Genomic DNA, 12565 nt, shown 5'->3' with positions numbered 1-12565 from the left:
TTAAGTGTGTTCACATCTCCAGGTATCCAGGTCTTCTTAGAAAAACACGAGAAGAAAAGCCCTTCCTGTACTGACTTATGTTATTTCAATGCCACTTATGAATCTGAGACTACCTCTACACCCAGAAATTGAACATGCCCCTGATCACTCCTCAGCACTGAGGCCAGCTGTCACCAAATGGCCCATATGCAGATGACTTCTCTGTTACAGAATCACAGAATCATCTAAGTTGGAAAAGACCTTGAAGATCATCTAGTCCAACCATTGACCTAAAACTGACCAGTTCCCAACTACACCATATCCCTCAGCGATATGTCGACCCTACTCTTAAACACCTCCAGTGATGGGGACTCCACCACCTCCCTGGGCAGCCCATTCCAACACCTAACAACCCGTTGGTTGCACCCGAACCATGTCCTAGGAACAGTCCTTTGCTTGTACTAACTCTCAAACCATGCCCAGGAGGTCTTTGGGCAAGCAACAGCTGCCCCAAGCCAAGAGCTGGCTGTGGACCATGCTAACCATGTACCAACGCAGCTGATTGAGCTGCAGTGCCCAGGAATATTTCCTGGCACTTTTGAATTTATTAGGGCAGATGTAAGAATGCAGCCTGACCTTTGTTTCTGTGGCTTATCAAGTGGGCATCTTGATGACAGCAAGGAAAATTTCTGTCATCTGAGAAGGTTCTGGATGACTTCAGAAAATTTCCATGAGAGTGAAGAAATGCCACTACCTTGAACTTGACTTTGTGAGACAAGTATCTGCTCTGGGGTTTCGACACTGCAGGGTGCCAGAGTAGTGAGCAGCTGGGAGCAGGCCTGAGAGCCTCTAAACCAGGACTGCCTTGAATTTGAAGAACACTGCTGTAGGCATCTGAGCACGTGCTGATTTGGGAGAAAACAGAATCTCATGTCTTCCGTAAAGCAACATACATAGAGCATGATGTTCACAAAGGAGAAATATACTGAGTGAGATTAAACGTCAGGACTGTTTCTTGAAACATTTGAAGTCAGATAAAACTACACTGCTGATTCCTCCAGCATGAATCATCAGTTTGTGCTGACGTGCTCCTAAGAGTTCACACCAGCCTTTGCTTTTTCCTGGGCTGTCAGGAAGGGACCCATGGACTGAGCAGGCTGGGTGGCCAGGGAAGGGGGTGGCATGCTGTCACACAGTGAGGGACCTGGCTAGAAAGGAGCAGTGGCTACTGGGCTGTCACTCTTTCATGTGTTTTTTTGTGGACTCTGCAAGCTGCCGTGGTGCATTTACTTATGTCCTACTCAGCAGGGTCTCCCTTTGCTCTGGATCTCAGAACAGACCACAGACTGGTCTGGGCTTCCCACCGACCACAGGGATCTCATGGGATACAGGCAGCTGCCAGGTTGGGGTAAGTGGCACTGCTGCCTGCGTTACCTGGGCCTGGGCTCCCTCTCAACAGGGAGGCAGCAGGTACTGCTGAGGAAAGGGGAGCCCAGCATCCCCCCTGCCCCCAGGGGCACCTGGCACTGCAGCCCCAGCCCTTCCCCTTCCTGTGGCAGAAGAGGCCTCAATCCTTATCTCTGACACAGGAAAATTCCTTCTTACCTTTTCTTTCTCATTCTACACTTGAATTGTGCTGTCTCATGCATAAGGGGCCAGCACCAGGATATCTGTGTGATGGCAGCTGCCAGCCCATGGTGATATAGGACCACTTTCCTAGGCCAAGAGGGGAAGGAGGTGGGTTTTCAGGTGCCCACGGTAGGATGCCTGGGGAAGGATGTGCATGGGAGGAGACTGAATCCCTCCAGCCCCTGGACGACCATGGACTTTGCTGGGGTTGCTGAGCCCTTTCCGTGTCAGCCCCAGCTGCCCCTGCTTAGGCAGTTGTGTTCATTGGACCAACATGGAGGCTGTGTTTTCCTGCCCCACTTCAGCAGTGTGTGCCCACAGGCAAAGAGATAACGCAGGGCATGTTTTACCAGCAGGAGCCGTCAGCAGAGGCCAAGCCTTCAAAGGTGGAAAACACCTTTGGAGCCACAATGGGAGCTTGGTGAGGGAGTGACTGAGAATGAAGGAGAGGTCTGAAGTGTTGCTCTGGCTTTGAAAGATCAGGGTGTCATTACTGGGAACAGAAAAAGGATCATGTTTCTAGATTGAAGTCCTGGAGGAAGAAATATGCTCCTGATAAGAGAAAGTCGCTTTTTCTTCTGAGTCACTACATTCCTGGGAGTACTTGCGCAAGATGTTTTTAGAGACCCCTTTTCAGCTCACCGTGGTTACCTCTACATCTATAGATGCATATAAGCATCTTGATGAGGATCAAAGAAGATATAAGAAATGCACATTCTTGGCAGAGAAACAATATACTGCACGTACTATATATAAAAAATGAATGGTTTGATTTTTTCTGTTACTGCAATTTATGATTCATAAAGCAGCACATTTTTATTTTAAACTAGAATGAAAATTCTTTGGTATTGCTGATAGGGGGTGATTCTCACTGAGAGCTAATATAAATTCCCTCTCATGTTCTTAAATTTTACAAATAACAACAAAAAATTATCCCTAGATTAGGTGAAGACTGGAATTTCCCTAAAATGTAATTAAAAGCTTAAGTTATCTTTAAAGAGACCTCAATAGTTAACTGTTACCCAGCTTTTTATATCACTTCTGACAATCTCTGTGAGAGGGATTGGCTCATTTTCAAACTGTGGGAAAAGGAAGAAAAATCTTGGATGCCAGTGCCTCTTGACTCCTGCTTGATTTAGGACCTTAAATGACTTTGGAGCCTCAAAAGGCTTCTGGTGTCCATGTCTTGCCTGTCTTCCACTGGAGATGCCTAAATGCAGAATTGTGGTCTTAAAAATCCTGAGACTCACCTGATTGTGGAAGCCCCTGAATCATGCCCCTAGTTTCCAACACTTCAGTTTTGCAGCAGGACATTCTCCAAGGCCTTGCTTACAAGCAAGCCCTTGTTGGAAGCCCTAACTGGCCTTTCTGCTGTCACTCAGGGAGGTAAGGGACCGAGCAAGTCTTATAGCGCTGAGAGATTTTTCTGTTTGCATGGTCAGACCATGGCATGGAAAAATTAGACCACAAGCAATCTCGGTTTCCAGGACTGAAAGCTTGTCTTATTTGCCTGCAGAGGAAGGGACATTCTGTAGCGAGGAGCATCCCTTTCCAACAAATACCAGAGATAAGGCAGCTTTTCTCTTACAAAGGTCTTTGGCTCTATGCAAGTTATCTGAAGGAAGGGCTTTGACTTCATGGAAGGCAGCAGGCCTATCAGGGGAACAGGATCTGACTCAAAAGCAAAACTACAGGAGCTTGCAACAGTTGCCAGAAAATACCTGGCTGACTAAGGGAGGAAGAATACTGAGAGCAGGAAAGGTCCATGTGCTCTGTTTGGCTTGTTCTCCTCTTTTGGAAGGGCACTATAAGTGCTTTCTTTCCAACCCTGCCTGTTACAGCTGGGTGCCAGAGCACCAGGAGACAGATGAGTCCAGATGTTATATTTGGCATCTGTCTAGTTGTCTTCAGTCCAGCTCAAGTGCTAGGGATCAGCAGGTTGGAAACGAGCAGTTAGAACTTAAAATCTGAGGAGGGTGGATTTAGACTAGATACAAGGATGAAATTTTTTACAATGAAGGCGGTGAAACACTGGAACAGGTTGCCCAGAGAGGTTGTGGATGCCCCATCCCTGGAAACATTCAAGGTCAGGTTGGACGGGGCTTTGAGCAACCTGATCTAGTGGAAGATGTCCCTGCTCATTGCAGGGGGGTTGGACTAGATGACCTTTAAAGGTCCCTTCCAACCCAAACCATTCTGTGATTCTATGAAGCGCACAAGGCCTTTAAGAAAGGGAATGATGTACTTTTATGAATTTGCGGAGTTGAATCAAAACCTCTACCTTGACCAATATGTTAGATATTACATTAAATTGATTATCTATTATAGACAGATTATGTGAGGTGTTACGTTGGGTTAGATATTATTATAATTAGAGGAAATTAGGAACAAGGAAAATTATTTCTGTTACCTGCTATCTTGCCAATGGTTAATTGGACTGGAGCCTGCTGAATGCCACAGATCTGTATCTAGACATCCACATGAATGTGAAACGAGAATCATTTGTGAGTTTTCATCCTCGTTTTTCCTATACTTCCCATACTTTGAAAGCACCTGCAGGGTGATCCAGTGGGTGTCATCCCAAAATAGATGATACTTCAATTAGAAATACAGGGCTAGAAAGGGATTCTTGGGTCTCTGGCTCCAGTTTCCTGGCAACAAACTATTTGTTTTGGTGAATAGCTCGAATTTTTCCTGTCCCTTTGCAAGCGAGTGCCTGTCCCCCTCTTCCAAGGAAAGTAAGTTTGACTTCTGAAAGTGCCAAAACCTGAAAATGGAATTGGGGACATTGATGAAGCTGAAACATGAATTAGAAGAAACTGTCTGTGTTCACCTGAGTCACAGTATGGCAGAACTGGTGGGTGAGAAGGAAGCAGACCCTCCTCATCACCGAGGAGAGAAGGAACATCTTGCTCCACTGAGTTGCTCAGCTGGAGCAAAGCCCAGAGAGCTGCTAGGGCTTCCAGGAGAGTTTGGCCCCATCTGCCTTCAGAGGTTCCTGACACTTCTCTGCCATGCTTTTCCCCAGTAACAAGAGATGTTTTGCTAGGGAGCTTCCTAGCATGCGCTTCCCTGGCACTTGTCCTCTGCTGCATCAGGCCACCCATCCCATGCCCTCTCATACCAAGGTGGTCTTGTTTTCCTGCCGAGCTACCTGCGCAGCTGGATGTGCCTTCAGCAGACTTGTGTCCTGATGACTTTCCTAACCATTTATGAGCTGTTTGCTCCTGGAAGGCCTCCAGCATTGCTTCTCTGGCATCAACTCAACTTTTGCTTTCAGCTGTAACTGCTCTAAACTTCAGCACATTGCTCCATTACCCAGGTGGGACCCAGGGAAAGTATTTGATCATGAATTTTGGCTATGAAGCATTGCATCCAGCAGAGCTGTGTCAACAGAATTGGAAACTCCGTGATTTCCTCTTCCACTTCAGCCACTGATAGAGAGGCAAAGAGAAACCTATGGCCTCACACAGCCTTCTGGAGCCAGGATTTAAGTCACCCATAGCAAATCCTTCCGCAGTTTCTGAAGGATGGGCTCTGCCCTCTCTTGTATGGCTGGGATGTGTGCTTCTAGCCACTGCTCCACCCACAGATGGAAACAGTCTGCCTCACCAAAGCCACTCATGTGGGCAAAACCTGGCGGGGGGGTGTGTGTGTCTCTGAAGTGGTTGCTTGCCGCTGATATAAGATTTTTTTTTGTCTGTTTTTTGAAAAACTTACTGTCTTCATACTGCAGATCCAGGGTGCTCAGATATCAGGCTGACACATAACATGCCCCTAAAAGATACCCAAGAGCAGAGAAAGCAGACATTTGCTTTAGATGCTGTTCAAGTCTTCTGTCCAAGGACCTTACTGTTCTTCCCCTGGTGGGCTATGACACATATGGTCATTTCTTGCCCCATGCTCAAAGAGCTTTCTTGAGAAACTCATATATTTGTCTAGGAGCGAACTCAAGAGAAGGGATCCTAAGTGCTTTGTTATTCTATGGTGATAGGAGCAGGAAAACCTAAGAGAGGGAGAGCAGGGCACTACCATCCTGCAATTTTGGGGCCAAAACGTCTGATTTCCTGGATTCTGCCCAGCCTGGGCAGAGGCTCTCCAAGGACACCCACTCCAGCCCCTGCCAGGCAGGCAAGGTGCAGCAGCTTTGATCCATCATGCCCTACTGGTCCGGCTCAGCTCGCTGCTACAGGACAGTGGGGAGCTCTGTGAGGGGTGAAAACACACATGGCTTGGGTGGTGGGTCACCACAACCAGCTCACCTCTCCCAAACGGTTCTTCTGGTTCAGTGTTGTGGTCCAGCCACTGAACTGATCCAGGTGCCTGTAAATATTCCCCCCAAATAAACAAGATATCCAGTTTGTGCCTTTTTACACTCCTTTATGGTGCACGAGGAATATAAAGGAAGCCGGAAGGTTGGTGGTTTATTTGTTTGGGGATGGGAGGGGGGAAATGTTTGAAATTGGGTGTGGATATAATTTGCTTGGTCAGTTCCTTTTTACACTGAGAAATTTGAGTTCTGCATTGCCCTCATCAAGAATTTGAGGAGAGCTCAGAAAATGAATGTTTGCTAGCAAAGAGGGGAAGAGATCTGGAATGGGGATGTTTAAAATGTGTTGAGCTTGTTTATATGTCTCTAATGAACATTTCGGAGACATAAAACTTTCGTGAACACCAAGCAGTTCACCTCAACGGGGGCAACTCTCTTTCTCAAAAGTACTACAGGCAAGAAAGAGAAATTTTGATGCTTTCAGCATTAAAACCAATGAGGAGCACACTGCTGAAGGGTTACAGTAACTGTCCCAAATGTTGCTGTGCCCAAGTTGGTGCTGGGGGGTGGCTGCATGCCACCATTGTGGCAAGGAGCCCTGGGCTCTGCCAGTCCTGTGCCACCCCAGCCCCTCAGGCATAGAGAAATGCCAGCAAACCCACGCCGAGCAGCACCTCTAACACCCCCAGATCCTTTGTGATTAATTTACTTATTGATGGCCGTTCATAACTCCGTGGTCATCTTTTTTCACGCTGCCATTAATTATTCCTGGAAGCAAATAAAAGGGCCCACTGATATCTCTCTCTCCTTCTCGCCACAGGCAGCTTTTCCTTAGGGAGAAAAAACTTGTGCTCGTTTGCAGTGGGACAATGCCGACTTTTGAACCTCTAACCACTAAACAAACAAACCTTGCGCTCTGCTCCACAATCCAAACAGGGTTTATTGACAGGCGTATCGCAGCAACGCGTAGCAACTCGGGCAGCAGCCGGGCTGGGGATCAATGCTGCGGGGGTGGCCCCGGGTGCCAGAGGGCATCCTCGAAGGCACGGCACCACCCGGGGCTGTCCGCGCTCCGGCTGCCGGCATGGCTGCTGCCCCCCGAGGGCCCTTGCGCCCTCTTGGGAAGAGCATGGAGGAAGGACTGGGTCATGGTGCTTGCAAAGCCCTTTGAACTCGGCCATCCCTGGTGCAACCACTCTCCTCTGGTTTAAGACTAGTGCTGAAGAGCCAAGTCCCTCAGGGTGGGTGCTGCTCAGCTTTAGGTGTCCCCAGGAAAGCAGCTCCTCCAGAAAGGTCCAAGGACCCTTTAGAGGTGAAGAAGGATGAATCTGGTTCCTGCCTCCCTCTGGTCCAGAGGGAACCATGGACATCAGATCCAGCAGGACGTGGTGTGTGTCAAGCTCACACGCAATGAGCATAACTGCCTGGGTGCTGCACCCATGTCTCTTGGCCAGACCCGCTTCAGAGAGGCAGAAAATCAAGCAGGTTCCCTGCACTTGGTGCCGCCTCCCACCACCGTCTTCCCCCAGGTGCAGGAGCCCTGGATCAGGTTTGCACAGCCACACATCTGCTGTCAGCCAGCCAGCCAGCCCCCAGCCCAGCAAGCCATGGAGCTACACACTGCGAAAACCCAGCACAGAGGCTTTGGGGCTGGTGCTCACCATTCCCCCAAGCTCTCCCAGGCAGAGAGAGCTACCTTGTCTGTGCAGCCAGGCCCTTGCAAACCAATCCTCCCCATGCAGTCTGCAGATCCTGCTGGCATTTGGCTTTGGCTTTTAGCAAAAAGATGAGAAAAGGATCAGCAAGGAAAAAGGCAAAGTGCCCCAAAGAAGGCAAATGGAATATCTTAAATAAATTTGATGAGAAAACCAGGACAACATGGGGCCAAATACTGGGTAAGTCAGAAACCCACATAATGTGTTTGGGGCTGGACAGTGCTCCCATCCCTGCCAGGGTCCAGGCCCACATGAGCTGGCCCCACACCCAGCCCCAGGCACTGGCTGCAGTGCAGCCACCCCAGCTTGGCTGCATGGCCCCACTTCTCAGTGGGGTTTCTCCCAGCTGTAAGCAAGAAGTACAAAGGGCAAACAGCCAGGGCGATTTGGCCAAATCAGCTGGACTTTTCTTGCTTTCATCTCTGGCTAGGTGTGTCAATTGGCATCCGTCTCCTGGTCCCCACCATCTAGCCAGCATGTGGAAATGGGCCACAGCCTGTGCAAGGTGGGCTCCAGTACAGCACAGGGCTCTTCCAAGGATTTCTGGTGGGGCTGGAATGAAGCCTGTGTAGAGCTGATAAAACCAAGGCGACTTTGGAAAACTAACTGGAGAGAAACTCCAAACAAGCCAAAAATTTAAGGAGGTGAGAAACAGCACACAATTTAACTGATGGGATACTGCACACAGAAGCAAGGCTCGTCACTCCAGCACGACAAGACACCTTTTTCAGAGGACACTTCATTCTTCCAATTTCTCTGCACTGTAGCTAATAAATCTGGCTGGATGACTATCAGCACCGGATTTATGGGTTCTTTCACAAGTGTCTAACATTAAGCAATTCACTTCTGAACGTTTAAACGGTGCCTTATCTTGTCTGCTTTAGCCCTTAGGGCAGGATGAACATTTTGCATAGTTATGGTTACAAGAAAAAACTAAAATAAAATATAAAATAAAAAAAAAATGTGCTTTAATTTTTTTTCCTGTTAAAATTCATCGTTAGCCCAACAACATTTCTAAGGTCTTTCGGACCGATCCCTGAGATTCACCGGGGGTTGACTGGCAGGCAGCGCCCCCCTTTTATCTAACAAACTCCAGGGTTAAAAAAACCACCCAAACATAATAATAATAATAATATTAACAAAGCGATGGCCACGCTTCCCCCGGACGACGAGACACATACACTGTACATCTGTACACACGGCCGGCCCCGCGGGGCGGTGTAGTGCATAGGGCGGGGGGGGGCCGCTCCCACGCGCCCCCCGGCCCAGCGCGGCCCGGCCCGGCCCCGCCGCCGGCGCCGCCGCCGCCGCGCCCTCCTGCAGTCCCTGCGCCGGGTCCCCCGGCCGCTGTCACTGGGGGGCGGCGGGGCCCAGCCCGGCGGCGGCCGCCCCCGCCGCGGGACCCTGCAGCGGGGCGCCGGGGCTGAGGGGCTCCGCGCCGCCGGGCTGCGCCTGCTGCAGCTTCTTCTTGTTGATCTTCCTCTCCTTCGCCCGCCTGTTCTGGAACCAGATTTTCACCTGCCGGGGGAGAGGGGGGAAGAGGGGAGTGAGGGGGGTGGTTCCCCGGGGACGTCCCCCTCCGAGGGGGGGGAGCGAAAGGGGAGCGCATCCCTGTCCTGCGCATCCCAGCCCCGCGCATCCCGGCCACACGCACCCCAGCCCCCACGCACCCCAGCCCCCACGCACCCCAGCCCCCGCACATCTCGGCCACACGTGGCGGGCGTGGGGAGCGCCACTCGTGGGACAGACCTGCCTCTCCGACAGCCCCAAGTTGGAGGCCAGCTCCGCTTTCCTCCTGATGGTGATGTAGCGGCTGTAGTGAAACTCCTTCTCCAGCTCCAGCCGCTGGTGGTCGGTGTACACGACGCGGTACTTGTCTTTAGTTCTGGTTTTAACTGCGGAGAACAAAGCCGGGGTTGGGAAAGCCGAAGTCAAGGGGCCCGGGTGGAGCGCGGCTCTCCTCCCTGAGGGTGCAGGGCGAGCAGGACCAGGCCTCCCCGGCTCGCCTCGCCCTGCCCGGGGCTGCCTGAACACTGCGAGCAGAGGGGACAGGAGCAGTTCCACAGTCCCCTTGGGGACATGGCGCCGAAACCCCAGGCGTGCCAGCCGCAGGGGCAAGCCAAGAGCGGGCTCTCGGCCCCGGCTGCCAGCCCGGCCCCGCAGCACGCCCGTGCCTTGCGCTTGGGACACCTTTATTGTGCACTTGCTGTCGGCTTTCGGTTTTGTTTTGCCTTCGCTACCGCAGACAAATTTTTACAAAAGGAGAAGGAAAAAGAAAGAAAAGCACCGTTCAGGGCACGGCGGCTTCGTTTCTAAATGAGAAACGCCGATCTCCCAGGGAGAACCGGGAGCGGCCGTCGGGGGCTCCTCGGGGCCCGGCCGGCCTCCGGCCCGGCTTCCCCGCCCTTCTCCCCCGACGTCGGGGCAGCCCCTAAAGCGACTTCTCGGTGACCCTGGAAGCACGACGTGCAACTTTAGCGCTCAAAAAAACCAACCAAACCCAAACCCAACGAAATCCGAAGGCGAATGCCAGCGAGCGGCTGGCGAGCGTGCATCGCGGCAGCAGCTGACCTCCTTTCTCCCGAGGGTTTCTCGTTGAACTGGTTGTGTCCCCGGCCCTCCCGTTCCCCAGGGAGCCGAGGCGGGGAGTCTCTGCCCCCAAGGTGCTTAATGGCTAGCAGGCTGACTTTGTTCAGGTAAACTCTCTGCAAACCACAACAAAAGCACCCTGTAAAGATACAAGCCTGATCAGAGAAAACTCCTCAGAGCCAGTGAATAGGGAACACAATCCCAAACAATGCAGGACAAGGAGATCTTATCAAAGAAAAACCCTTCTCAAAGCCTTAATGACAGCCACATTCTGTTTGAATTACCACTACTGAACAAATGGCGGCAGGCGCTTTCATCCCCCCAGCCCTGCACATTAACATAAACACTGGCTCCAAAGGCAGAATTTGAATGGAGACAAGGGACCGGCCACCACCGCACAAGCCCAAACTGTGGGAACACCACGGGCTGCTGTGGGAAGCGCGACGGGCCTGGGAGAACTCCACCGCCATCGCCACCCGGGGCGTAGCTGGTGCCAGCGGCCGGCACCGGGGCTTCCCCCGAGGCGCGGCGGCCGCGGGCGTGGCCGGGACCCCCACCCCACGCCGCCCGCGGAGCCCCCGCCGGCCCTGCCGTCCGTCGCGCAAGGCAGGGGGCGAGGGAGGAATGCCAGAAGTCGTTATTTACTGCGACAGTCGCCACCCTTTTTTTCCGCCACTATATATAAATACAAATAAAAGAAGAAAAAAAAAAAGGAAGAAAGAAGGAAAAAGAGGAGATAGGAGTCGTGGCAGGCGTATGTCAAAGCGGGGGGACACGCATCTCCCCTGGCAGATGCGGGGGGCGGGGGGGAAGAAATAAAAGAGAGGGTCTGCGGGGTATTAACATCACAAGGGAGCGCGGCGCCGGCCACGGCCTGCCCCGTCCTGCCCGCCTCGGCTGCGACCGGCCTCCCGCCGCCGGGGGACAGGGGGTGCGGGGGGGGGGAGGGGCACGCCCTCGCACCTCCCGGCCCCGGCGGCCCGGCCTGGCCGGGGGCACAGCCCGCAGGGGTCGGCGGGCAGCCGCAGCCGCCGCTCGGGAGGCCCGGTCGCACGGAGGCCTTGGTGCAGGGTAGGCGCCCAGTGACTCAGAAACAAATGCGAAGCGACACCGGCCGATGATTTATATGACTATAATTGGTTATAAAAATCTTCTAAGTGGCTATAAGCGGGAGAGCGGAGCAGCTGGAAGGAGAGCGAGCGTGTCCTCGGCATCCCGGGCCGTTCCGCCCTGCTCCTCCGCAGCGCACCCCGAAGCACCGGCACCCCGGGGCCGGCAGCGGCTGCTCCCCGGGCCGCTCCTGCCGCTGCCCGCCCGGCGCCGCGGCGGGGGACAGGCCGAGCCCGGCACCCCCCGGCCCTCCGAGGACCGGCCCTCGAGCGGGTTTGTTTCGGGGCGCTTCCCCCCGCCGCCGCCGCCGCGTTGCCCGGCGCACGGTGACCCGAGGGGTGAGCCGACGGCGCCCCGGGGGAGCGGTCGGCGGGGCAGCCCCCGCCCGCCTCCCCCCCGGCCACGCTTACCCTGGCTGCTGAGCGGGGGCTGCGCCGGCTTCCTCATCCACTCGCAGAGGCCGCGGCGCTGCCCGCCGGGGGAGAGCGGCTCGGGGGCGGCGGCGGCGGCGGCGTTGGCGGCGTTGAGGGGCTGCATGACCCCGGCGGAGCAGTGGGGCGCGGGGCCGGCGTGGTGGTGGGCGTGCGGGTGGTGGTGGTGGTAGTCGGCGGGGCTGTAGGCCATGGCGGCGGCGGGGGAGCCGCCGTTGAGGCCGTGGACGGCGCCGGCGGCCGGCGGCGCCCCTTGGCCGTAAGCGCCCCAGTCGTCGCGGAGCGGGGCGGCGTAGGGCGCGGGCCAGGCCGGGCCGGGCGACTGGGCGCTGTCGAGGTTCACATGGTAGCCACCGTAGTCCGCGTACTGCGGGGCGCCCACGAAGTTCTGCGCCGCCAGGTTGAGCCCCCCCGAGTGTCGCACCGGGCCGGGGTACATGGGCCCGTCCTTCTCCAGGAGGTAGCTCACGTACATGCTGGCGGGGCCCCGGCGGCGGCTCTCCGCATGCTGCTCGGGGACGGGCTGCCCGGGGCGGGGAGGGGGCAGGCGGAGGGGCCGCGGCCCCGCGCTGCGCTCCGCGCTCCCGGTCCGAATCCAATGGCCGGCAGCACTTACATGATTAACGATTGTTTACAAGGCTCTATTAGTAATGGCCCAGACACACCAAAGGCAGGTGACGTGGGGAGGCGCTGGGTATATAGCTACTACCCCTAAAAGACGATTTGCATTTAAAAAGATAAGGAGAGGGCAGCGACCTGATCACAGCTAAATATTCAAGCCTTTATTGTTTAAGAGCTTCCTCCTTCCATTGCAACCTGGTGCACTTTAACCTCCAATCACA

The 12565-nt window shown here is 54.0% G+C and overlaps 1 protein-coding gene across 1 annotated transcript; it reads right to left on the bottom strand.

Moving 5' to 3' along the window:
• Nucleotides 1–8943: 8943 nt before the first annotated feature.
• CDX2 (caudal type homeobox 2) lies at nt 8944–12198 on the bottom strand. Its single transcript, XM_074816980.1, has 3 exons — nt 11703–12198; nt 9343–9488; nt 8944–9111 (listed from the first exon to the last, which is right to left on the bottom strand). The coding sequence occupies exons 1-3, from the start codon at nt 12196–12198 to the stop codon at nt 8944–8946; spliced, it is 810 nt and encodes a 269-aa protein (XP_074673081.1).
• Between the last annotated feature and the right edge of the window lie 367 nt (nt 12199–12565).

The sequence above is a fragment of the Strix aluco genome, chromosome 2 (genome assembly GCF_031877795.1).
Source record: "Strix aluco isolate bStrAlu1 chromosome 2, bStrAlu1.hap1, whole genome shotgun sequence".
Classification (NCBI taxonomy): domain Eukaryota; kingdom Metazoa; phylum Chordata; class Aves; order Strigiformes; family Strigidae; genus Strix; species Strix aluco.
The sequence above is the reverse complement of the archived record's forward strand: the minus strand, read 5'-3'. Positions and strand labels throughout refer to the sequence as shown.